The sequence below is a fragment of the Doryrhamphus excisus genome, linkage group LG23 (assembly GCF_037039965.1).
Source record: "Doryrhamphus excisus strain RoL-2023G ecotype Guam linkage group LG23, RoL_Dexc_Guam_v1.1, whole genome shotgun sequence".
Classification (NCBI taxonomy): Eukaryota; Metazoa; Chordata; class Actinopteri; order Syngnathiformes; family Syngnathidae; genus Doryrhamphus; species Doryrhamphus excisus.
Window position 1 is genome coordinate 939,722 of NC_136379.1, and position 25,385 is coordinate 965,106.

Genomic DNA, 25,385 nt, shown 5'->3' on the forward strand with positions numbered 1-25,385 from the left:
AACAAGAGCATATGCGGTCACTTTACACCCTTTTACTGTCAGTCAATGAGATGCTTTTTATAATGGTTCCTCTGAGATTTCATTTGTTTTTAGAATTGCATGGTGTGCCAGATTGAATGCACTCATGGGCGGTATATAGCCCGTGTGCCATAGGCCAGCCCTGGTTGACATCATGAAAAAACATTCCACATTTGAGTCAAATTTGTAGCCCAAAAACACCCACAAAAATCATCTAATCCAGGTTAGACACTAAAAAGGGTTTTGTGCCACTTTTAAGTCTTCCATTGTTATTGTTCAGTTATGTTACAAAGTGGGACATTTAAGACTGTGACATGTCCTGACCATTACACAAAGTAACTTTAGAATTGTTCCCCCCAGCATAAAATGTTTTCCACCTCATCCATCGCTGTGATGAAGCACCTTTAAGCACCCATTACCTGTGCACTTTTGCATGAACAATACTCATGTGTCCTGTTTCTGCAGGTGATGCGTCCTCATTGGTCCTCTTTGGCTCTTTCAAGTGACTGACTCACTGCTGTGCTCACCGGTGCAGCTTCAACCAAAGCTCAAAAGGTCAATGATGTCTCCTAAATTTGTTTTTAGGTATTTCATCTCCCCCCAGGTGCTGCTGCCATATACAACAATGCCTTAAATTTGACCTCCGACCGGCTTAGCAGTATTACAGCATGTATGTCATTACAATGTTTGGCAGCCCCAACTGTAGCACAGCACAGCATCTTTATGTGCACTTTCCTCCTGTTATCAAGGAGATTTTCACTTCTCAGTCCTTATTTTTGGCCCAGCTACATCTGAATGTACCATTAGCCTCGTTAACAATGTTGTGTACTTGATGTGTAATATAAACCTCTGTGCGAGTGTTCCAGTTTTTTTTTTTACTTACAAAAAAAAACAAGTAGAAAAGTGCCACTGGAACCTTAAAAAGGTTGCGTTACGTTGTCGTGCTCTGAATGTGAACATTTGAACTGTATCACTCCTGTATCCTTTGAAATGGCTCTAATCGACACTGTGAAAAGAAACACAATAGATTTCATTTTTTACTAAATCTGTTTCACTTTATGTTTTATAATTGATGAATAAAGTTAAGTAGCAAAGCTGTCAATCATCTCTCAATCCCAACTGGACAGCTATCAGGCAAGCTGTTAGTTTGTGTCAGTCCAGGGTGCACCCCGCCTCTCAGCCAAAAACAACTGGGATAGGCTCCAGCATACCCTCACCCCCAGTGAGGATAAGCGGCATATGTGGGGAACTTTGGTCTGCCATCTCCTGAGTGCATTTCTAGTTTTATATGTTTATTCGATTGGTTATTGTTTGGAAGAAATATTCTTTCCATTTGTTTCTACCAAAATGTTGGATTTTTCTTTCCCCCTGACGTCCGCTAGAGGACGCCAGAGTTGCAGTGCGAAGGAACAAGGCGTCACTAGAGGACTGCACCACAATCGTCATAGCCTACGTATGTTGTTTCTGTTTCTGTTTAGCAATGTTTATTTTGTCTATCGTGCACTCTAAACCCCGTCTAACCGTTTGTGTCTCTATTTCACATGGCGCATCTTTGTCTTGCATCATCCCGTCACAATGACGCAATGACGTACTGCAGATTGGACCCACGTGGACCTCAAATCGACCATGTGACACTGATGGTTCCGCCCAGACGAACTTCAGGCTATGTTGACATCCCGGTATCTCCTTTTTGCTTTTTCCGTTGGCTATTCTGCAGCTTCAACAGTACGCGGTCCCTTTCGGTACACGGTGTGTCCGGCTGGGCCCGGGATGGATGTGCGCAGATTGGACCGCCCTGCAGCCTGACGAGTGACCTGGGGCGAACCCGGCCAGGCTCGGAGACGTCCGCTTCGGGGACACAGCTCGGTGCAAGATGATGTCGCTCATCGATCTGGATGATGAGCAGCGGTGGGTGCCCACGCACGTCAATGTCACGGTGCTTCGGGCGAGGGGGCTGCGGACCAAGAGTAAGCACGGCAGCCGCTACCTGTACGCGGTGGTCCAGGTGGGCAAGGACAAGTACACGACGGGCCTGGTGGACAAGGCCGAGGTGCCCGAGTGGGGCGAGGAGTGCTGCTTCGAGCTCCTCCCTGGCATCCTGGAGGAGGGCGGATGCGGCCGCAGCGCCTACCCGCCCGGCAGCGCCGACCTGATCCTGACCGTCATGCACCGGGTCCTGATTGGACTGGACGTGTTTCTGGGTCAGACAGTCATCCCGCTGGATCGCATGTTCCAGGATGGGATGTGTCCGAGAGACGAGTAAGTTAAATTTTTGTTGTCTTGAAGCAGGATCACGTGGTTTGGCTCATGTCACAGTGATGGAAATCTTCTTTAAGATTCAGCCCATCTGGCAACATATCTCTAATAGTACCAATGCTTAATTATGTTATGTCCTGGAGACATAAAAGCAAATATTCATTGTAACTAATTGGAGCTGCAGAATTCCAAACACCTTTAAAGATCAATACAGTAGAGCAGGGGTCTCAAACTCAATTTACCTGGGGGCCACTGGAGCTAGGGTCTGGGTGAGATTGGGCCGCATCAGGTTTTCCAAAAAAAAAAAAAACAAAAAAAAACCCATTTATTAAAAACAGAAAAATGAATAAACTTTGCTTTGGTTCCGATTTTCTATAAGAAAAGCTCTGATAAAACATTCCACTGTTCTCAAATATCTTAATTTTTATTTTTCTGCACAAAATAAGATGAAAAATAAATAAACAAATCAAGAATAAAGAAAATCAATCAATCAGTAATAAATAAATATAATAATAATAATAAAAACTTAAGAAAGCACATATAGTTGGTGGGTAGACAAATGATTTTTTTCAGATTAAAATGAACAAAGCATTATTAGAGCCCTGTAGACATGACAAAACACGACTATAGTCACATTTATACTTTTTTTATTTACAACATATTGCGCAACTGCAGGGTCTTGAGACACATGCTAACTCGCAAACTAGAGAGCTAGCGACCTAAACGGTAGCCGCCAAGTTATTTCCTTTCAACTTAAATAGCCAAAAACTTACCACTTCCACACGGATAGGGAGGATAACTATTAACAGTTATTTAACCTTTAACACGAACATTAATCAAACGTAATAATGTTTTCTGGGTACATGATACCATACAGCATCCATATCAAACTTGCGCGGGCCGCACTAACATTAAACTTTCATATCAAGGCGGGGGCCTCAAACTAGTGTCCCATGTGTTTGAGACCCCTGCAGTAGAGATTGTAAAGAAAGCCTGGGTTGCTGGTAGCGTTATGATGATGCTGTTAAAGAGTGGAAGTTTACATGACACATTAGGATAACATTCCTCATAGCTTCTTCAGTTGGGATGACATCCACCTGATATTTTTATCCCGCATTACTATCAGATACGTGCTGGTGGGACGTGTAAACAGCTGAACAACACGAACACATGGCTTGTATTAGATGAAGACATTGGAAGGAGTTGTGAGTTAGTTTTGGTGCAGGTGATGGACTGTAGCAGCACTCACTGACTAGTGTGATGTTTCCACCAGAGCAGGCAGCACATCTGGCTTCAATTGTGGCTTCTCCGCCCGCCCCCTCCACACTTCGTGAAGCACACTCGGAATTTTTCTCTTTGCTCTTTTTAGGAAAACTTGTGGATTTGTCCCCACAAAGATTTAAGAGCTGATATTGTCTCATAATGAGCATCAAATGTTGAGTTGTCACAGACAGCGGTGACATTATTTCGAGCCCTGCAGCAATATTGGCTGATTATGTAATACACGAAAGGCATTTCCACAAGGAAATCAATCTTTTTTTTTTTTCATTGTTGTTGATCTTTTTTTTTTTGGTGCACTGGCAAGGCAATTTTATTTCAAAATAAAATACCTTACAAGTATTATTTGATAAAAAAATATATTCTTATTTCTTATTTTGCTTACATCTCCTCTCCTATTTTTGTTTAAGTTTATTATGCCATTTTTTCACAACTGCTGTAAATATGGAGATGAATAAAGTCATCATTTTGATGTAGTAAATCATTGTACCACAAATCCACACAATGGGTGGTTCATGTGCCAAGAAAGAAGCCGTTGAATGTTGGTGACAATCTGGATAAAGGTGCATATATGTCAAATAAAGTGTTGACATCCATGTGCTCATCCTCCTCCATAAACCAGGAAGTAAGCTAAGAGAAGAGCTGAGGATGATCCAGAAAGATAAGTGTCCTAACGTAGGTGTGATATTTCCCAGGTGGTTCAAGCTCCACTCCAAAGCAGGACGAAAGGAAAAGGAACGTGGCGAATTGCAGCTGACGGTCCAGTTCACTCGCAACAACATGACGGCCAGCATGTTTGACCTGACCGCCAAGGACGAGCAGCGCTCCGCTTTCGGCAAGCTCAAAGATCGCGTTACGGGGAGGAAACGCCCCGATGTGGAGTCGTCGTCTGCCATCCTGCCGGGCCGCTACGCCGCCCTCTCTGCATCCACCGGTCCACAGTCATCGGGGGATGAAAGCGCAGGCGCGGCCCTCAGGCGAGATAACGCAGAGATAGCTGAAGAAAAGAGAAGCAAGATGAAAGATTTCTTCACGGGGAGGTTACGGAAGTCATCCAACACCAGGTCGTGCTCCTCCCTGGCCTCAGAGATCAGCACCTCTTCCATAGGCAGCGACGCCCTTAGCCCTCCGCCCTCTCTCGGCCTGCTCTCAGATCTCCCCAGCTCGCCTATCTACACCACCGTACCAAGAGTGGACGCCCACTACGGAGAGCAGGACCTGACAAAATCAGGTAGGAATGAATGACCTAATGTTGTAGGGGTATGTCAGGTCCCCATACGTATAGTCATTCAGGTATATGTTTTTTTAGACTGATAAGCTTGCTTGCTAATTTAATACTAGCTGCAAATGCTAAACAAATGTAATTCTAAAAAGTTGATGCTACGTGGTAATGCTGTCCCCCAAGGATTGTCTCATTCCACAGGAAGAGAAGCCGCTAACAAGTTGTTTTGCCACCAGGCAGGTGAACAACCTCTTGTTGAGTGACGAGTGGTGGGCAAAACCGGATCAATCTGGTTCATTCAGTAAAAAGATCCGTTCATGTCGCTCATTTCGGTGAATTGGTCGTTACCCTGTGATCACCCCCTGTGCATAGACCCGGTCAGCCGTTTCGAGTCAGTCCATTCACTCATGTTCACGTTCGTTCCGACTCAATAACGCAACAACGCTGATGACTAGTGGTGTGTTGGTCATGAACGAACCGGTCAAAAGAACTAGTTCTTTTTAGATAGATAGATAGATAGATAGATAGATAGATAGAGATCTTCATTAGCGGACACGTGAGTGACATTTTTGACTTTTTTGAAAGGTCAAGGTGTCGCATGTGGGTTGTTCTGTGGATGTCATGAAATTCAGTTCGTTTTTGAAAGTTCCCAGTCCATGCATGGTAAGGACTGTGGCGTAATTCATCGATCTGGAAGGTCAGCACATGGGCCATCGGGAAAACTTGGGTTTGATTCCTCCCTCGGCCATCTCTGTGTGGAGTTTGCATGTTCTCCCCGTGCATGCGTGGGTTTTCTCCGGGTACTCCGGTTTCCTCCCACATTCCAAAAACATGCTAGGTTAATTAGCCACTCCAAATTGTCCATAGGTATGAATGTGAGTGTGAATGGTTGTTTGTCTATATGTGCCCTGTGATTGGCTGGCCACCAGTCCAGGGTGTATCGCGCCTCTTGCCCTAGCTGGGATAGGCTCCAGCATACCCGTAACCCTAGTGAGGCAAAGCAGCATAAAAAAATGGATAGATGGATGGATATTCAGCTCCAGAAGCCTCCAATTGCCTCTTCAATATCGAGATGGATGGATGGATGGATGGATAGATGGATAAATGGATAGATGGATAGATGGATAGATGGATAGATGGATAGATGGATAGATGGATAGATAGATAGATAGATTGGCAATTGAAATGCCGTTGCCTGGCTCCCGTATAATAATGATGTGGAGAATAAATAGATGACATCAAATATGAACAATGTACAGCGTAAACAGTAATTTGTACAAATAATTTAGAATAAATAATAATAATATAAAGTTTTGCGTGTGCGTGTGGGCAGGTAAAGGGGCTTAAAGGACAGAACAAGGTCACCGATCGTGTCGGTCAATCTCTCGGTCTCGGCCTTTCAGTCATCTAAACCTCACCCACCCACAAGAGCGAGGCGCGATGATTGGCAGGCACGCAGATAGCCCCGCCCTGCAAAATGAACGGTGAACTGATTCTCCAGCCAATCAAAAAAAAAAGCATTTGCAACTGAACGGACTGAACGGGTGTTTTAGTGACCTTGTTCATTCCGTTCACAAAAAAGAACTAGTTCTTTAGACCCGTTTGTTCATGACCCACACACCACTAGTTGTGACCACCCGCAGGGAAACACACCCACCAGAGACCTAAATAGGAAGTCCCCAACACTTTGAACTACAAAAACATTTTTGATGACAGCATAAGCGTCTTCCGCAATCAAGAGGGGTCCAGTTTCCTCGATTCAACCTTTGTGGATGGATGGTCGGTGGGTTCTAAACGCATTTGTTTGCCTCCGCAGTGCTCACGTCTCAGCAAGCCACCAAGATTCTGACCCACAAGAGAGCCTACAGCGATGAAGCTAGCAAGATCATAACGTCTGCCCCGAAGGCAAATCCTACTGTGGAGTCTCTCAAAGGTCCAAGCATGACTCAGTCCAAGTCTTCCTTGTGTATTAACGGCAGTCACGTGTACGACTCCGAGCCGTCGGGTCCAAAGAACGCCGGGGCCCTTCCGTCCAAGTTGGTCTTGTCGGAGAATTCCTCCTCACTGTCCCGTTCCCTCCAGAACCTCACCAAGCGAAGCGATAGCAAGGGTGTCGTCGGCGAAGGTAGACGCTGGTCCTTTGACAGGAAGAAAGAAGAAAAGGACGAGGACAAGGACCTTCCACCAGCTGAGATAGAAGCTCCTCCTGCCGATTCCACCGACAAAGGGTGGAAGCTAAAAAAGACCTTATTCTCTGGAGGGAGGAGTGATTCTCTCCCTGCTAAATCCGATGCCAACCAGGCCGGATCAACCTCCGAAGGGAGGCTCAGAGGCTGGTTCGGCTCCTCGGAATCCCAGAACAAGCCAAGGTGAGTCAATGGGATGTCGGGGTCCCATCAAGCCTCCACGGCATTTGTTTTGAAACCCTGTCCATCGAGGTGCATCCCAGTTGGGGTTCATTTGCTCCTGGGGGGGGGGGGGCTAAGTTATTTCATGCGTCTTCTCATTTCCAGCCGTGGCGTCACCGAATCACAGCGTAGTTTCCACATGCATCCATGTTGATATGAGCTTGATTATTGTTGCACATCTGCTTTGCTTCTTTTGATTTTCACGTCACATCTGATTGATTTCTGTGATTGTTTCATTTGGCTACTTGTGTCTTCAAAGCGTAACGTTAGGGGAGCACAAATGTCAGTTGATATTTTGGTGACTGTTTGGGTGGCTGGCGCATGATTGACTAAGAGGACCACTGTGCCCTCTTTTCCTCTACAGGCTGGAAGTTTCTCCCAAAGTAGAAAACACCTCAGCTATGTCCCCTCCTTCCTCACTCCCCGACCCCCATGCTGGGGGTCACTGCTCACCCATTAATGAGAGTCACACCCATCCCATGACCCCTCCATCGACCCCAATCTCCCCTTCCAACCCTTTCTTTGAGGAGCTGCAGAGGTCTCCCCCTTTTGCACCGGGCTCCTCACCCTCCCTTCACACCTTCCGGCCCTCTGGCAACGCCACTCCCAGTTCCACTCAAGGTGCTAACAACATGGCCTCCATCAAACGGGAGCGCCCCAGGCCTGTCACCAGGCAGATATCGCTGCCTGAGTTTTTACCCAAAGCGGCACAGAAATCCTCCACGTCTGAGAGCACACGGCAATGGGAAGACTCGTTTGACACGTTTGCCTCAAGCAGGCTCAACTCACCTAAAGGCAACCTGGCTCGGACGCATCGGGGAACCCCTGCCCAGACGCGGCAGGAGGCGCCTCCGCCTTTACCGCCAAGGAGGCCGCTAAGACCTCCAGTGAATGAGATCTGCTCTGATGGCTGGCTCCACAGAGGCCAGGAGCTGGCGGTCCAGAAAGAAGCCTGCTTGCTCTCCCAGACCGGAGTGGCTTCCCTGCAACACGGGAGAGAGGCGGAGTCCAAGATGCCTCAGCCGAGTGTTTCAGACGTTCACCGTCACAGAATCATCCCTTCATCAGGATTCAGACCCGAAGAGAGACTTCAGAAGTTCAAGTACGAACCCTTGGAAGACAACAGTGACTTCTGGGGGGGTATGCTCTTTGAGCAAGATTTATACGGGCGACTTTGCACGGGAAACATGAGCCAGCCCGCTTTCCCCGCTTGTAACAACGCCGGACGTAGGAATCTTCTCGCTTGGGAGATGTCCGTCGATGAACTTTTGCGGAAGTCGTCTAATGTTCTCCCAAAGACTCCCCCTCTGGTAGAGCCGTTGGAGTCTTCCAGTATGAGTCAAACCGTATGCATGAATAACAATATGACCTCGCCAAACTCAAGTGATCACAACATGAATGGGAATAATTCCGATATCAGCTTTATTGATTCCGATGGATCTTCTCAGTCGGAGGTAGTTGATGACGCCAAAGGTCTAAGCACCTTAAGTAGGACCGGTCCACAAGTGTCTCAAGATGACATCAGAGCACCCAAAAGGAAGTTGCCTTCAGAAGGAACCGAAGCATCCATCACAGCCTGCGAAGTCTCCCCAGTTTACCAGGAGACAAACAACGGCGAAACGCAGGAGCATCTCGTGAGGAACCAACCTGATTTGGAAGGTGATTCCAGTGACGATAAAAAAGAGCAGATCGAAAACGGCTGTGATGATAACGGCAACCCTCAAGTGGAAACGGACGTGTCTCCGCGGGTGGTCAGTGCACGCGTTAGACCGAAAGGAGGGTCAAGAGGGAACAGCAGAACTGATCTTGGTCCGCTTTCTTGTCTGGTCAAGGAAGGTCCATCTTCATATCAACCCATGAAAGCATCTCTGTCCTCCAATGTGGAATTAGATAGTTTGAATAAAACGCCTCAAATATCTTCAAGCAGTGAATTTTTATCAGGGGACTTTGGGAATGGAAAACCTTCTGAGATGGCTTTTGAAGTCCTTCACGCCAGGGTAGCCCCTCATTTGAGAAGCCCTCCAAAAACCGGGCAGGCTTCTTCTCCCCCCTTATTGGCTCATGCACCTGCACGCTTCCCCCCGCCCCCTGCCTGCTGCCCCTCCACACGTCCCTTAGGCACTGGGCCACATAGCGCCGGGGTCAGCAGGTCTCTGAGCGTTGCCCCCTACACTTCCTCCACCGCCCAGCAGCCCCGGTTCAATGCACTGACCTCACTTTTACCTGAGGAGACTCGGCCAGCTTGCAACCTGCCCCTGCACCAGGAGAGCAGGTGAGAGAACCCACACTGGGAATCACACGCAGCTTAGTCAGGGTGGAAGCGACACGCGTGCTCCATTTTTATTTTCTGCACTTTGTTGGCTTGGCTTGTTTGCTGCTTAACGCATTCACGCTACGTCCTGCATTCTGCTGTGCATCGCTTCACATGGATTCATGTCATGGTTACGTTGCGTCAGCTGCTTCCTGGGCTCCGTTGACGTCGCAGGTCTTGATGCTCATTTCTGTTCAACTGTAGCAGCTTCTTCTTCTCCTCCTCTCTTTATATGTAGGAATCCCGTTTATATATGTCACCATTTACAACCAATGGAGCTTTGCTTTTTCTTTGGATCCCCAAACTTTTTCAGCTCAAGATCCAAACTAGAAACTCGGTTCCTCCTTTTAACTCACTAAAGCCACCATGTATTGTCATAACATGGATATATAAACGAATAAAAAGACATGAATCATCTTAAATACAGCAGTCTAACAGTCTAAGGAGTGACATGGTGGTTTATCCATGCTGACCTCTCTACCCCTGCAGATCCCACCCTGTGAAGCCTCTGAGTCAGTCAGAGAAGAAGGAGAGTCGTTCAGTTCTGGAGAAACTGAAGTCCACCATCAGTCCGGGACGCAGTGCCCAGCAGGTGGCGGCCGAGCCGGAGAAAATCCAGGTAACCACACCTTTATGAGATGTTGGTCTTCTGGTGATGCTTCTGTGAGTATGCAGCTAAATCTGAATGTGGATGCCTGGATAGTCGGGTAATGGTAATGGTAATGGTAATGGTAATGGTAATGGTAATGGTAATGGTTTGATTTCATTTGAACATGCATCAGATTACAATTGAATGCATCCCATAATCAGTTCCCAGTTCCACATGTCCAAAAGGAGTAGGAAGAAGCAAAGCTTATTAAATCCTACCCCTCCATCTGGTACTTTTACAATCACTAACTGTTACATTTGTTCACTTCCTGCTTTCCATAATACAGTTTAAGGTTTTTTTTTTTAATAATGTACCTCGTACCGAAGTACTGGGTGATATGAGCATCCAATGCCATAATGGGTACCATAGTAAGTGTCAATATAGTGATATATATAGCACTGGTTTTTACTCAATCCATTCCATAGTTTGATTCCACATACTGAAATGCTATGGCTAGCATAACGTAGTCCTAGCATAGAAGTGTTTCAAATGTACTTCTTCCCTGAGATCATATTTCTCCTCTCTTGTAGAGAAGTATTGGATGACATTTTTAGCTAATTGCTTATTTTTAGCCTTATGCATTATTTTAGCTGTTTGAAGATGAACTATATCAGCAAGTTGAAGTATTTGTGATTTTAGAAATAAGGAGTTAGTATGTTCTCTGTAGGCGGCATTATGAATTATCCTTACTGGCCTTTTTTGCAGTACATTTAGCCAGTGAAGATTGCTTTTATAGTTATGATCCCATATTTCCACACAATAAGTAAGATATGGTAGAACCAGAGAGCAATAAAGAGTGTGGAGTGATTTCTGATTGAGAACAAATTTTGCTTTGTTCAATATTGAAATATTTCTGTCCACCTTATGTTGTATATTTGTAATATGAGGTTTCCAGCTCATATTTTCATCTATTGTGAGTCATTAAAAGGCCACAGTAAATCACAGACGGATTCACCAGACTGGTGAATGCCTCAGCAAGCATTTCCTAAGACTGTAGTGCAATCAATACCCTGGGATATTGAATGTTGTGATGACTTCATCTCGCTCAAGGACAATCCTTCCGATCACCTTATACCAATGGACAAACACTTGAATGAACGTCAAAGGGACTCCTTTGACATGTTGGTGTGCCCCCCCCAACAGGAGCCCACAGAGGACCGGTGTGCCTTGTACCAGCACCTGACCAACATGGAGCTCATCTCCTTGCTGCTGCAGCAGGACATGGACATGCACAAGCAGCAGGCGGCGTCCGAGCGCCAGCAGGCTCAGCTGGAGAAGTGCGAGAGCGAGCTGAAGAAGGTCAAGGCGCAGGTCCGCGACTTGGAAGACTACATCGACAACCTGCTGCTGCGCATCATGGAGCAGACGCCCACGCTGCTGCAGGTGCGCTCCAGACACAAGTGAGGGCGGCTGCCACCACGCCTCCTCTGTGAGGATACAGAGATGGCGACCGATACTGCCCCGTTGAGACACCATGACACAACATGCATGTAGCTAATGTAGCTAAAAACACCATAAGAGAGAAAAGCTTCAATGAAGCCGATGCTTAGCCGTGCTTACTAGAAGTCGTGTAGGTCAGACATTCAAATGTAGCAATTCAACTAGCAGTCATAATATTTGATTATGATGGAGCATTCAGAATCATATATTGATGTATGAAATGTAATCCAAAATACTGACAGATTAGAAAACATACATTCTATATTTAGAAAAATGATTTGCACCTTTTCAACACTTCCTTGACTGCTTTGTTCCAACTGCAGGCTGTTGTTATATTTTCACTCTACTGTAGTTAAGATAAAATATGTCTTCCAAAGCGCTCCACCCTACCGCAGTGTTAAATATTAATAATATTATTCATAATAATAATAAAGTGTGAACCTCACTGTGCAACTGGGTGTGTACTGCAATGCTCAGTCTGACCACAAGAGGGAGCCGCACTCCAACTTAACTTTACGCAAAAAAACCCAACTCCCATCATTACGTTGAATTGTTTATTTAAATGTTATTGTATATGTTTTTGTTAGTTTTTTGATACTTTATGAAAAAATGAGAGTTGGCGAAAAGGACAATCACCATTATTGTTTGCTTTACGGAGCACACAGTCCATGCTAATCATTCTTATGTTTTATTTTGATAACCCAAACATGTTTTCGTAGCTATCTCCAGGCTGTTATCACAGCTGCGAGATCGATAAGCAGCAGTTATGTAACCGGTGCTCATCATCGATCATTCGGGATGTGTAGTCAAGCGCAGTTGCTATGCTAGCGCTGGCGAGGGCGAGAGGACACCATCTCCCGGCAGGCTTTGCGGCGGCAGCCCTCCTTTCACTTACTTTGAACGGCGAGGGAGAGTTGGCGGACTTGAGGACGCGTCCGCTGGGTTCATTAATAAGAAATAGACAGTCTGCTGTCATGGCGGAGGCGGAGGCTTGCCCTGCTTTTCGGCTCGGCGGGTCGCGCTACGATCAGGTGAGTCGTCTTTATCTTGATTTATCATCTTATTATTGGCTTGTTTTCTTTTCATCGGGGAGGAAGAGGAGGGGAAAACAGCCTCCTCTTCCTCCTCCTCGGGATGCTTCCACTTTGCAGCCAAAGTTGCGTCTTTTGTTCGCCATCAACTTTGAAAGTGTAATGCATGGCATTGAACCAGCTGACGTACTTGAGGCCAAAACCAACTAGCAAGCAACCACTGCAGGTTTAAGCCACCTTAAGTCAGTGTGCTCTTTGACAGGAGCGTAAATCAGACACAAAGCAATAACCTTGTGTAAGCCCCCCCCAACCTGGCTGAAAGATTGATGGGCTGCTCCCCTCCATGTGAAGCCCATTACTCCCTTTTTCCATCCTCACACATGAAGAAGGATTTGCATGGGAAGCACATGTGACCTCCACTTTAAACACTTTTTGCTTCTGCTTAGTCAGCTATTATTTATTTACCTTCCGCAGGGAGCAGAGTCCAAAATAAGACACCTCACTTTTATTCTGTTGCAGCAGGAAATGAAAGCACAATTAAAAAAGCATTTTATAAACAGAAATATATATTTTTAAGGCTTGTGTGTGTGTGTGTGTGTGTGTGTGCAAAACATGGAAGGGTGTGGACCTGAATTTTTTTTTTTAACTTTATTTCTATTTATTTTTATATTTTTCTAACAAACACACTCAAAAACAAAAAAAAAAAAAGAGGGGGTCACTGGACATACACATCACACAATTTGGTTATCCCACATTCCCTGTCATGGTGCAATTTAAGTAGTTTCCTTGATTTTGTCCGTGAACAGTGTCCATTTCACCCATTTTTCTCCGCACATGTCTTCTTCAGTCCTCAATCTATGTGTTAACAGTTCCATGTCATGTGTTGCGTTCATCACACAAAGCCAGTCCTGCAATTGCGGGGGTCTTGGGTTAAGCCATTTTTTGGTAATGGCTTTTTTACATGCTACCAACATGATTTTATACAGATATCTTTTCTTGACACAAGGTCTCCCACCAGGTGGCCCAGATACAATGTCTCACATGAAAAAACCAAACTGTAACCCAAAATCCTCTCCATGGTTTTACATACCTTCTTCCAAAAATTAATAACATTTGGGCAAAGCCAGAAGACGTGTGAATGGTTGACATTGACTGCGCCACACTGACGCCAACATGGCTGGGTAACCCCAACATATTTTTGTTTAATTTCTGGTGTAATGAACCTGAATTTTTGGTGAAAAATGTGGACAGGTACTAAAAACGGTACTTTTATAAGCACCTATACCGAATTCCACCTGTACAAGGTACCATTGGAGTTGGAGTCATTCCTAACAACAATCAATTGACAAGACGAACATTTCCGATACCGTTATGTGTAACATGAACATGTGTTGTATACAGCATTTAAAAAAAAATGGTTTTCATGATCGGGGGGGGGGGATCTGATAACACTATCAACCAATATTGCAACCGATATTATTATTATTATTATTATTCATTCATATAATTGCATATAATTATTATCAACATCAGTATTCATATCATTAATGCCTGGTGGTGTACATGGTGGTCATCCACCAAATGTCCCTGTGCTTGAATATTCTGTTAAAATAATGTTAAATCATAAAAAATCTTAATGTTTGTCAAATAGCTTCACACAATTGGGATCATTTTCTTTTCTTAGATTAATGTGATTAATAGTCACACTAAAAAGATGGTTTGATGATAATAGATTGTCCTTGAACCTAAATAAAACTAAAATCATGCTGTTTGCTAACAGCAGAAAGGGCAAATACAAATAGGAAAATACATTTCTGGGGATCACAATAGATGAAAATATGAACTGGAAACCTCATATTACAAATATACAACATAAAGTGGCCAGAAATATTTCAGTATTGAACAAAGCAAAATTTGTTCTCAATCAGAAATCACTCCACACTCTTTATTGCTCTCTGGTTCTACCATATCTTACTTATTGTGTGGAAATATGGGATAATAACTATAAAAGCAATCTTCACTGGCTAAATGTACTGCAAAAAAGGCCAGTAAGGATAATTCATAATGCCGCCTGCAGAGAACATACTAACTCCTTATTTCTAAAATGACAAATACTTCAACTTGCTGATATAGTTCATCTTCAAACAGCTGGTAATGGTACCCATTATGGCATTGGATGCTCATATCACCTCGTACATTATTAAAAAAAAACTTAAACTATATTAGGAAAGCAGGAAGTGAACAAATGTAACAGTTAGTGATTGTAAAAGTACCAGATGGAGGGGTAGGATTTAATAAGCTCTGCTTCTTCCTACTCCTTTTGGACATGTGGAACTGGGAACTGATTATGTGATGCATTCAATTGTAATCTGATGCATGTTCAAATGAAATAAAACCATTACCATAATTAATTAATGGAGTAATAATGAGTATGAACTTAATGAGGATAAGCGACATGGAAGATGGGTGGCGAGATTAACCATCGATTAATTTTTGCAGCTTTAACCACATGTTACTACCACAATCATAGACATTGTTAAATACTAATTAATATTGACATTTGAAATTCATGTAGTTATTATTTCACAGTTTAAGTGCAGTCCTAACCAAGTAAACAAAAATGAATAAAACAAACATCAACAACCGTTTTGCTTATCAAAATGGAAGATGCAGCCATATTTTTACTTTCTCACGTCTAGCTTAAAAAAAAAAATCAGGCCAGTTCTTGAATCAGCAGTAACTGTGTGTGTGAGTGTGTGCGAGTGTGTGAGTGTGTGTGTGTGTGTGCACTGTGTGTTGCGCTGCGTCTGTGCTAGCCTTGTTGTGTTCTCCCCAGAGAGCTGGAACTCATGCATAATTAAAGGCTGCTCCTCACATGGAGCCTGTCTCCTGCAACACAGGCAGAGGGGGGGCAGTGAAGGCATCGTGCAGGTTTTTAGTGAAGGTCGTTGACAGTCGTCATATAAATGGAATAAAATGAGGTTAGCTACATCCTGATTGGTAAATATCTGTTGGGGAAATGTGATTGAAGCCGCCTTGGTTTGGCCCATCTGCTTTTATTACCGGGCCTGTTGGCACTCACTTGGCTGTTGGCAACGACTGATGGGGACAGTGAAGGCAACACAGAAAGGACGCTTCTCTGCATGCAAACAATGTTTCTTCAGTGTGCTCTCTGATTTTAACTGTTTGTGGACAGCAGAACCTCGCAAGAAGTTCTTTCCATCACCGTCATGCAACCTTTATGAACCCGACAGGCGATGCTTTAAGTTTCACATTTTAACATCCGTAACTGTTACACAACTGGAAAAATACGTGAAAAACTGTACGATAAAAGTATATCTCTTCCAGGGTTCCTTTCTCGGCCGTCTGAGACACTTTGTGGACATCATTGACCCAAGCACGCTCTTGGTGTCGGAGGTAATACTGCTGCTTCTTCCGTACAATTACAGTATGTTTAACACACATTTGGTAATGCTAATGGTAATGGTAATGGTAATGGTAATATTTCATTTGAACATGCATCAGATTACCATTGAATGCATCACATAATCAGTTCCCAGTTCCACATGTCCAAAAGGAGTAGGAAGAAGCAAAGCTTATTAAATCCTACCCCTCCATCTGGTACTTTTACAATCACTAACTGTTACATTTGTTCACTTCCTGCTTTCCTAATATAATTTACGGTTTTTAATTTTTTTTATTTTTAAATTTTTAAATTTTTAAATTTTTAAATTTTTAAATTTTTAAATTTTTAAATTTTTAAATTTTTAAATTTTTTTAAATTTTTTAATTTTTAATTTTTTTTGTCCCGTACCAAAGTACTGGGTGATATGAGCATCCAATGCCATAATGGGTAGTAACGTAGTCCTAGCATAGAAGTGTTATAACGTTATTGATCATTTAGAAGACAACAATAAGTAACTTCCTTATATGGGCGTGCCCCGGTACAAGTTGAGCGGAACAGCAGAGTAGGCAAGCCTAGAGCCAGGCCGTGGGTGTACTAAATAATAATTAAAAAAAACGTTCCAAAGAAATACAGTTGGAATAGGTGCAGATTCTGGAAGATCTGGAAAGCTTCCTGTGCTGGGCCGAAAATGAGCATAACAGGTCCCGTTTAAAATGAAAAGAACTGCTGAGCAGTACGGGGAGGGCCGTGTCTCTCGCCCGAAGTCAGCTGGGATGGGCTCCAGCACATAAGCGGCATAGAAAATATAAAATGTGGCTGCACACTGGCCTCACAGCTAGGAGACCCGAGTTCAATTCCACTCTCGGCCATCTCTGTGTGTAGTTTGCATGTTCTCCCTGTGCATGCGTGGGTTTTGTCCTGGGTCTCCGGCCTCCCAAATCCTATAATAATGAATAAAAACTGTACAATATAAATACACAGTACAGAACAGTACACAAATTAGCAGCGAAAAACCTAGCATGTAAGTACAGGCCCACTGTCACCCTCCATGTTGTCTCAAAAGTTGTGGAGAGGAATGTCGCTGAACAAGTAAGGGAACATTTCGAGTCTAACAAACTACTCATTCACAGCCATTTTGTTTTGGACACAGAAATAGCAAACAGCTGAAGTTTGCAATGTTGGCAATGTTGTCAGGCAGTATTCCTGCATCCTAAAAAAGGGCCTTTAATACTTTCAATCAAAGTAACAGTGTTTTACTCAATCAACTCATTCAATTCAAAATGTCACCTGCAGCTCTGAGCTGGTTCAAATGGGCATATTTGTCAGGGTCAACGGGGTCATGGAAGTCACATGTGAATGTAAACAACATGGGAGTACCGCAAGGGTCTCTTCTTGGTCCTTTGTTGTTCAGGTAGTATACAGTATTACTGAGCTACTAGTTCAATGGTTGCAGTTACTTGCAAGAAATACCTGTCCAGGCCATCAGTTACTGACAAAGGTTACTGACACCTAGTGGCCAATGTAGAATACTACATTCACAATTAGAACGCTTCTTTTGCCTTGTGGTTGTATTTTAGTTTATTTATTTTATTTTATGCTTGAAAATGCTTAATTTAGGCCAATAATAAGTACAATGTGCTTAAATATGCATATATATTTGTTTCCACTATTAATAAATTGTATTTAATTGAATATAGACGCGTCTTAAAGAGAGCATCAAACTCCTGGATGACTTTAAACACGGAAGACTTCCAACAGGAGTCTCTGATCTTCAGGTGAGTCTTTCAGTCAGACGGCGTTACGCCCTACATCATACTGACCTTTGACCTCATCTGTCCATGACAAGCTGTGGGAGGCCCAAAAGGTCAAGCAGGTAAGTCGTCAGCGAGCACGAGTGACACGAGCACACCAGGATGATGTCATGCTGTCATGATGTCATCTCAGGCCATCATTCATCCCGACACAGGCGACAAGATCTTCATGCCGTTCCGAATGTCAGGTACGAGCTGAGGAGATGAAGATCTTTGCTAAGTCGGCCATGTTTTCTTCTTCTTGTTGTTCTCTTCGCTTAGTGTTGTTTTTATTTCCTGGCCTGCGCAGGTTACGTACCTTTCGGAACGCCCATTGTAAGTTCCGTGTTGCTGCGATCACATTTTGAGTCATGAGCTTGAGGCTGATGTCATACCCATGTTCATTTTTTTATGTTTTTTATTTTTTGAAGAAAGTAGGCTTATTTTGTCCTAAAATAAGCGTCTGTCCCTGACTGTCGTCCACTGTAGGTCATTGGCCTCCTCCTGCCCAATCAGACAGTGGTGTCCACCATTATATGGCAGGTAATCATCCACCATTCTTAGCATGTTAACAACACCTCTTTCTTTCCGTTGTCTCCTCACACTGCACCACTGCACCACTGCGCCACTGCACTGAGGTCCACAAACAAATTCAATATTAGTCAATGGCAACTGAATGCAAAAGGCAGTTTAGAAATGAAACGCAGTTTAGAAATTGACATCTATCGGTCTGGAAAAGATGATGAAGCTTTGGGACTCCAGCTAACCACAGCGAGAGCCATTAGGTGCAAGTGGTCGAAACGTGGAACGGGGCTGAAAATTCCCAGGAGTCGCCAGCCAACCAAAGTGACCCCAGGAGCACAGCGATGACTCATTCAGGAGGTCACAAAAGACCCCACAACAACATTCAAAGAACTGCAGGCTTCAGTTGACGTAGTTAAGGTCGGTGTTCATGACTCCACCATTAGAAAGACTCTGGGCAAAAACGGCTGAGTTCAACCTTGAACAAAAAGACTCATCTCAATTTTCCCAGAAAACATCTTGATGATCTCCAAGACCTTTGGTCAAACATTCTGGTCTGATGAGACAAAAGTTTCACACATTACGTCCGACCTAAAAGTAACATCGCATGTCATACCAACAGTAAAATATGGTGGTGGTAGTGTGATGGTCTGGGGCTGTTTTGGAAGACTTGCCGTGATAAATGGAACCATGTCTACCAAAAAGTCCTCAAGGAGACCTCAAACTGAACTTAGGATCTGCAGCAGGAAGGAACACAGCAGCAAATCTAATTGGCTGAAGAAAAACCAAATGAAGACTCTGGAGTGGCCTAGTCCAAGTCCTGACCTGAATCCTATTGAGATGTGGTAGGACCTAAACAAGTCACCTCATGATGAAAACCATCCAAGGTGGCTGAATGACAACAATTCTGCAAAGATGAGTGAACCAAAATTCCTCCTCAGCGCTGTAAGAGACTCATTGCAAGTTATCATAAATGCTTGATTGCAGTTGTTGCTGCTAAGGGAGGCCCAAGCAGCTATTAGCTAACACACAATCATAAAAAACTGCATTTTGGGTTCAGTTGTGTTGCCATTGACAACAAAGACAATTCAATTTGTTTGATGATTTGTGTGACGAACATGTAAGCATATCAGCAATTAGGATTCATATTTTCAGCGGCTAAGTCAGAACATTTTTAAAAATCTTCAGACTTCAAGTCCATGTCAAGGCAAGAACGCTATTGATTTTGGATGGAGTTGGTAAACCCAAAGCGGCTTATTACGATCAATTGGTCCCAGACATGATCGTGATAAGGTAATTAACCGTATTTCATGTATAAATATAAATGGAATATTTTTGTTTATGGTTTATTTTAACCTGTTTATGGTCTTCTAGATATGGTTCTTAACATCATTACAACCTTCTAGAAATGAAATAATAACACCCTTAAAATCACCTTTAGTGGCTAATTAACCTAGCATGTTTTTGGAATGTGGGAGGAAACCGGAGTACCCGGAGAAAAAACATGCAAACTCCACACAGAGATGGCCGAGGGTGGACTCGAACTTGGGTCTCCTAGCTGTGTGGCCTGGGGGTTAATCACTTGAAAGAACATATTGATTTTTAAATTTCATTAGAAGTCAGAAGTGAAGTGCTCGCATGTTGACGTTGCCAGGTCTTGGTTGCTTCCTGCTTTTGAGTGATGGCCTTTTGTTTGCTGCAGTGGTTGAATCAGAGTCACAATGCTTGTGTCAACTACGCCAACCGCAACGCTACCAAGGTAAAAAGACCACATACTTCACCAACAATGTACTCAAGTACCAATTTCAGCTGAATGTTGGTGTTTTATTTCCAGCCAACGCCAACCTCCAGGTTCCTTCAAGGTTACTTGGGAGCTGTGACCAGTGCTGTGTCTATTGCAGTGAGTGCTCTTGTATATGTCATGGATGCTAGTGCTGGACTTAAAACTGGTATTAGTTGCGGATGATACCACTGCTTTTTGTTCTGGAGGGAGTACAGACCAAATCATTAGAACAGTCAGAGAAGAAATGTTCACACTAAAAAGATGGTTTGATGATAATAGATTGTCCTTGAACCTAAATAAAACTAAAATCATGCTGTTTGCTAACAGCAGAAAGGACACGCACCAGCAAATACAAATAGACGGTGTAGACATTGAAAGGGTGAAGGAAAATACATTTCTGGGGATCACAATAGATGAAAATATGAGCTGAATATTACAAATATACAACATAAGGTGGCCAGAAATATTTCAATATTGAACAAAGCAAAATTTGTTCTCAATCAGAAATCACTCCACACTCTTTATTGCTCTCTGGTTCTACCATATCTTACTTATTGTGTGGAAATATGGGCTAATAACTATAAAAGCAATCTTCACTGGCTAAATGTACTGCAAAAAAGGCCAGTAAGGATAATTCATAATGCCGCCTACAGAGAACATACTAACCCCTTATTTCTAAAATCACAAATACTTCAACTTGCTGATATAGTTCATCTTCAAACAGCTAAAATAATGCATTATATAATAATATATAATAATGCTATATTAGGAAAGCAGGAAGTGAACAAATGCCAGATAGAGGGGTAGGATTTAATAAGCTTTGCTTCTTCCTACTCCTTTTGGACATGTGGAACTGTGAACTGATGATGTGATGCATTCAATTGTAATCTGATGCATGTTGAAATGAAATATTACCATTACCTACTGTATATACAGTAATGGCAGCATTGAATTATGATACACACTTGAAGTACAAGGATATGTGTTTGCTAGGTGGGACTGAAGGTTCTGATTGACAAGGCCAACAAGCTGAGTCCTGCCACCAGAATGATCATCCAGAGATTGGTCCCTTTCCCGGCGGTTGGTACGTCCTTGAAGGGATCTCACTCAGCAGCAGTCAAGCTCTTCTGCAACATTTTAGCACTGAAGGTGTCGTCTTCCAACGTTCTTGTCCCAGCGAGTGCAAACATCTGCAACGTGGCCCTGATGAGACACAACGAGCTCTCCGAAGGCATCGACGTACTCGACGCCGATGGCAAGGTGGTGGGCTCCTCCAAAATTGCGGCCAGACACGTGAGTTGCATACGTCGGTTTTACTCCAATATTTCAGAGGCAAACGTATTATTTCCCACTGGCGTCACTCGGCTACCATCTGATCTCCTGATGGAGGAAATGATGTGCGTGTTTGAAACCAAGCGTGTGCACAATGTTGTCATCCCCAGGCCATTGCAGAGACGGCCTTCACACGTGTGGTCCTCCCCATGCCCATCTTTGTGCTGCCCCCCATCATCATGTCCTACCTAGAAGGGTTCGTACACACTGACAGCAACACACACAGGAACTCGACCTGCTCGCCCACTTTCTAGGCTTCTTATCCTCATTAGGGTCGCGGGTATGCTGGAGCCTATCCCAGCTGTCCCAGGGTGAGAGGCGGGGTCCACCCTGGACTGGTCATTTTAGTAGGATGTTAAAAATTCTCATTATTATAAATGATTATACTGTAATAAAAAAATGCTATACATTATAATGGAATATAATAACATTATTTTAATATTATATGTAGTGTTACATTTATTTTATAAATTTAATAAATTACGTTACATGCCATCATTTAAAAAAAAATCTTATACTGAATTTAAAAAGTTTTCAATTTAAAGGTTGGTTTTAAATAAATAGTATATTTTGGACATTTTTTAAAGACATTATTAAACAAAAGATAACAAACTAAAATACAATAAAAGTAAATAAAATACAAGTACACATTTTAAAAAGTCCTTATAATTAAAGCGACTGCGGAAAATGCAGAAAAAAATATGATTATGAAACAAAGTGATTGAAAAAGTCTAAATAGAACATGTCCGTACTGTAATGGTTTAGTGTAGATGGATAGTATTCCATCCTTATTCCATCCTGACGTGCTGGAACCCAACAAGGCGTGCTAGCACGTTTAGTGGGAGCAGCGGCAGCAGCCTGAGGCAAACGAAGAAAAGTCCCAACTTGAAAATCAGGACCAGCAACTTGAACAGCAGAAGTTCCAGCTGTTCTATCAACTCGTGTTTTGTTTTGGAATGACAAAATATGTTCAAGCTAAATTATGTTTTTTTAAATAGAACACTTCAATCAATAAAAGTCTCATTTGTCTAACCAACAGAGGGCAGCATAGGACGAGAAGGAAATGCTAACATCATTAGCATCATTAGCTCAATGAGACACACTGACCATTTTCATTAAACACTAACTTAGTGTTTTCTAATAGGCAGAGTACACATTTTGGTAGAAATTAAAAAAGTAAAATAATCATTATTTATATACATAATAATTATTTAAAATATTATTATTAAAAATAATAAAGAATATATAAATACATGTTAAATATAACAAAAATAAATATGACCAGTTCAGAGTGTCAGCTGGGATAGACTCCAGCATCCAACATAACGCCACTACCCTATTGAGGATAAGCGATAAGCGAAAATATTGAATATAATATAATAGATGTACAAAATATTTTTGTAAGTAATGATAATCATAATATTAATCATTCTAATTATAGTGAATTTATAATTACGATGATACGATGATAATGATATTTTTGGTCCAATTTTTTTATAATAATTATTGTAACTGATAATAATACCATTTTAAATCATAATTTCAATAGGATTTGTATATTTTAGAAATTCGGAATGAATTAAAATATTTTATTATTTTATATTATTTTGTTATAAATCTGTTATTATCTGTTAATAAAAATAACACTACTTATAATACTTAATAATAAAATAATATAATACTTATATACTTATATAATACTTATAATACTACTTACTAATTTTAAAAGAATACATTAATCCAAAATATGTTCTTGTAATTAAATTATTAATTAATTCAGAATTGAAAAATATGAATGAATATAAATAAAAATCGACTAATTACAGAATATACATGTCAAAATTATTATTTTTTTTAATAATCAGTTATGACTAAATGGCATGTCTATTTTAAGAGTAGTTTATCATCTCATCTGTAAAACAAACATGGAACGCTTGCTTACATGTGCATGTATTCTCACAGATGAACGACAACATATGTTTTAGTATCACAAAAGCTGATAGCAATGTATGAATATGGAGATTAGATTGGATGTATTTTAAGATTTCCATATCTATTCATGAATCTTTGAAATTCTTCCAGCTCTGTTCATTAATAATAGAATAGGTTGAATAATTAATAATAATTACACCCTGAGGTGGCTTCACGCAGGCAGATCAATCGAACAACTCGGCACGTTTTTTTGCCCCCCCCCACCGCATATCCCAAAATAACTCCAGGCTGGTGAGTCCACGAGGGATGCGTACGCCGCCTCATGTTTCTCCTGCGCTTCTCTTTCTGTTTGCAGGCTGCGTTTCCTGCAGACCAAACGGCGACTGATGCTGCCCATCCACAGCCTGGTGTGTCTGCTGACGTTCGGCCTGTCGCTGCCCGCGGCCATCAGCCTCTTCCCACAGATGTCACAGGTACATCGCCACTGCATTCATGCTCCAAATGCACATGATTCAAGACCAGGGGGCCTCGTGTCCGGATGCCTCACTCCCCCCCCCCCCCCCCCCCCCCCCCCCCCCCACACACACACGTCTAATTAGAGGACATGTAGCGCTCAAGTTTCACCTTCAAGCCTTTCTCTGCGCCTCTTCTTCACAGATTGAGGTGTCTCGCCTGGAGCCTGAGATCGCCATGGCAACAGATTGCAAGGTGGTGACCTACAACAAAGGTTTATGATGGATGGCGCCCGACACGTTCAGAGAGGAGAGAAGACGGGAGGAAACACACGAGCGTTCATCTCGCTTTGGGATTTTAAAAAAATATCTTCTTACCATCCTAACAAAACAATCTTTTAACAATTATCTACAGTTTGTAGGAGCATGATTAAATATATAATAGGATATTAAACGTGTACCGTGGGAATACAGGCGTACGCTTTAGACCTGCAATGACAGTGTTTGCCACAGGAGGGCAGCAAAAATACCTTATTTTACTCTCCCGTTTTTAAAAATCGAATTGAAGTATTGATCCCCAAAGTTAAAAAACGAAATACAAATAATTAAATTGTTTTTGGGGACAAATTACATGTATATAATAAAAAATATATTAATATTTTTGTAACATTTTATAATATTGTTTTTAATTTAATAGAAATATGTTTTAATCATTTCTGCTGCAAATGCTTATTAAATATAGTTTGTAACATACATTTAAGAAAAAAATGTTATACAATACACATGAATAATTGACTAAAATGATTATAAAACATAATAACATCAATTGTACATTTGGTCCAATACAATTTTTATACAAAAGATGATTAACACTCCAGTTTAAGGATGAAATGAGCCAGTTTGAAAACGAGAATGCGAGCAACAATTTAATAATTAAAAACTCGCTAAAATTGCTGCTGCAGTATGGAACATCATGAGAGCTGCTTTTTCAGATGCCATATAAAACGGTGCTATTGTTATGGTTGGTATTGTTCTTTAAGTTTGCACTACGTTTTACTGAGTTGTCAACCCAAATATTTGTATTCCTCAATACATTTTGAATTACCCGGTTTTAGTTTGACAAGATGCTGGTTGTCTATTTTAACTGTGAGAAGCACTGCAGTAAATAATATTCATACAATTGAAATTATTCTTGAATGTAGTCATACCACAGGGATAAAAACATTACCAATGTGAAAATGTGGAGACTGTACTGTAGTATGTTTTTGAATTGCCTCAAGACGGTTCATACTTACATTATTTCAGTATTTTACCACCAACAATGGAAACCTTTTCCGTCATTGCAAGCAGATTGGAAAGGTATGTACAGTATGTACACCTAATTCTGTTATTTTGCACACTTTTATTAGACAATTGTATATGAGTGTACCTATATGAAGTGTTGTTTTCAAATATTTGTATAATACACTAAAGGTTTCATGGTTTTACGTCATTTAAAATTGATAATAAATTGTCTTTTTCCATGTCTGTGAAGAGTAGTATTATTTTTATCTTG

General features: G+C 42.1%; 2 protein-coding genes across 7 annotated transcripts; both read left to right on the forward strand.

Moving 5' to 3' along the window:
* The first annotated feature begins 6 nt into the window (after positions 1–6).
* rab11fip5b (RAB11 family interacting protein 5b (class I)) lies at positions 7–12,035 on the forward strand. Of its 2 annotated transcripts, none has more exons than XM_078788422.1 (9): positions 7–37; positions 484–573; positions 1,401–1,471; positions 1,616–2,277; positions 4,248–4,783; positions 6,591–7,143; positions 7,547–9,454; positions 9,983–10,112; positions 11,286–12,035. In XM_078788422.1, exons 4-9 carry the CDS (start codon positions 1,892–1,894, stop codon positions 11,544–11,546), a joined length of 3,774 nt encoding a protein of 1,257 aa, XP_078644548.1. In that variant the 5' UTR covers positions 7–37; positions 484–573; positions 1,401–1,471; positions 1,616–1,891; the 3' UTR covers positions 11,547–12,035. The 2 variants fall into 2 exon arrangements, with proteins under 2 accessions (XP_078644548.1, XP_078644549.1); XM_078788423.1 differs by lacking the exon at positions 7–37 and having other exon boundaries at positions 501–573; positions 1,616–1,697; positions 1,803–2,277.
* Positions 12,036–12,446: 411 nt separating this feature from the next.
* On the forward strand, positions 12,447–25,353 carry sfxn5b (sideroflexin 5b). 5 transcript variants are annotated; one of them, XM_058076648.2, is made up of 14 exons: positions 12,449–12,613; positions 15,962–16,030; positions 17,717–17,794; positions 17,866–17,892; positions 17,964–18,018; positions 18,120–18,145; positions 18,299–18,352; positions 20,034–20,090; positions 20,166–20,231; positions 21,108–21,198; positions 21,292–21,407; positions 21,557–21,642; positions 23,734–23,851; positions 24,036–25,353. In XM_058076648.2, exons 1-14 carry the CDS (start codon positions 12,557–12,559, stop codon positions 24,111–24,113), a joined length of 978 nt encoding a protein of 325 aa, XP_057932631.2. In that variant the 5' UTR covers positions 12,449–12,556; the 3' UTR covers positions 24,114–25,353. The 5 variants fall into 5 exon arrangements, with proteins under 5 accessions (XP_057932634.2, XP_057932631.2, XP_078644559.1 ...); XM_058076651.2 differs by lacking the exon at positions 21,557–21,642 and having other exon boundaries at positions 12,447–12,613; XM_078788433.1 differs by lacking the exon at positions 18,120–18,145.
* Positions 25,354–25,385: the final 32 nt, after the last annotated feature.

What these genes read in the sequence shown, in the direction of transcription:
- rab11fip5b (XM_078788422.1), top strand. Translation starts at nt 1,892, where the DNA reads ATGATGTCGCTCATCGATCTGGATGATGAGCAGCGGTGGGTGCCCACG. An exon ending in GAATCCCAGAACAAGCCAAG is followed by an intron (nt 7,144 to 7,546) that starts GTGAGTCAATGG and finishes TTTCCTCTACAG; the next exon opens with GCTGGAAGTTTCTCCCAAAG. An exon ending in CCCCTGCACCAGGAGAGCAG is followed by an intron (nt 9,455 to 9,982) that starts GTGAGAGAACCC and finishes CTACCCCTGCAG; the next exon opens with ATCCCACCCTGTGAAGCCTC.
- sfxn5b (XM_058076648.2), top strand. Translation starts at nt 12,557, where the DNA reads ATGGCGGAGGCGGAGGCTTGCCCTGCTTTTCGGCTCGGCGGGTCGCGC. An exon ending in TGTCCACCATTATATGGCAG is followed by an intron (nt 18,353 to 20,033) that starts GTAATCATCCAC and finishes TGTTTGCTGCAG; the next exon opens with TGGTTGAATCAGAGTCACAA. An exon ending in CCAAAATTGCGGCCAGACAC is followed by an intron (nt 21,408 to 21,556) that starts GTGAGTTGCATA and finishes TGTCATCCCCAG; the next exon opens with GCCATTGCAGAGACGGCCTT.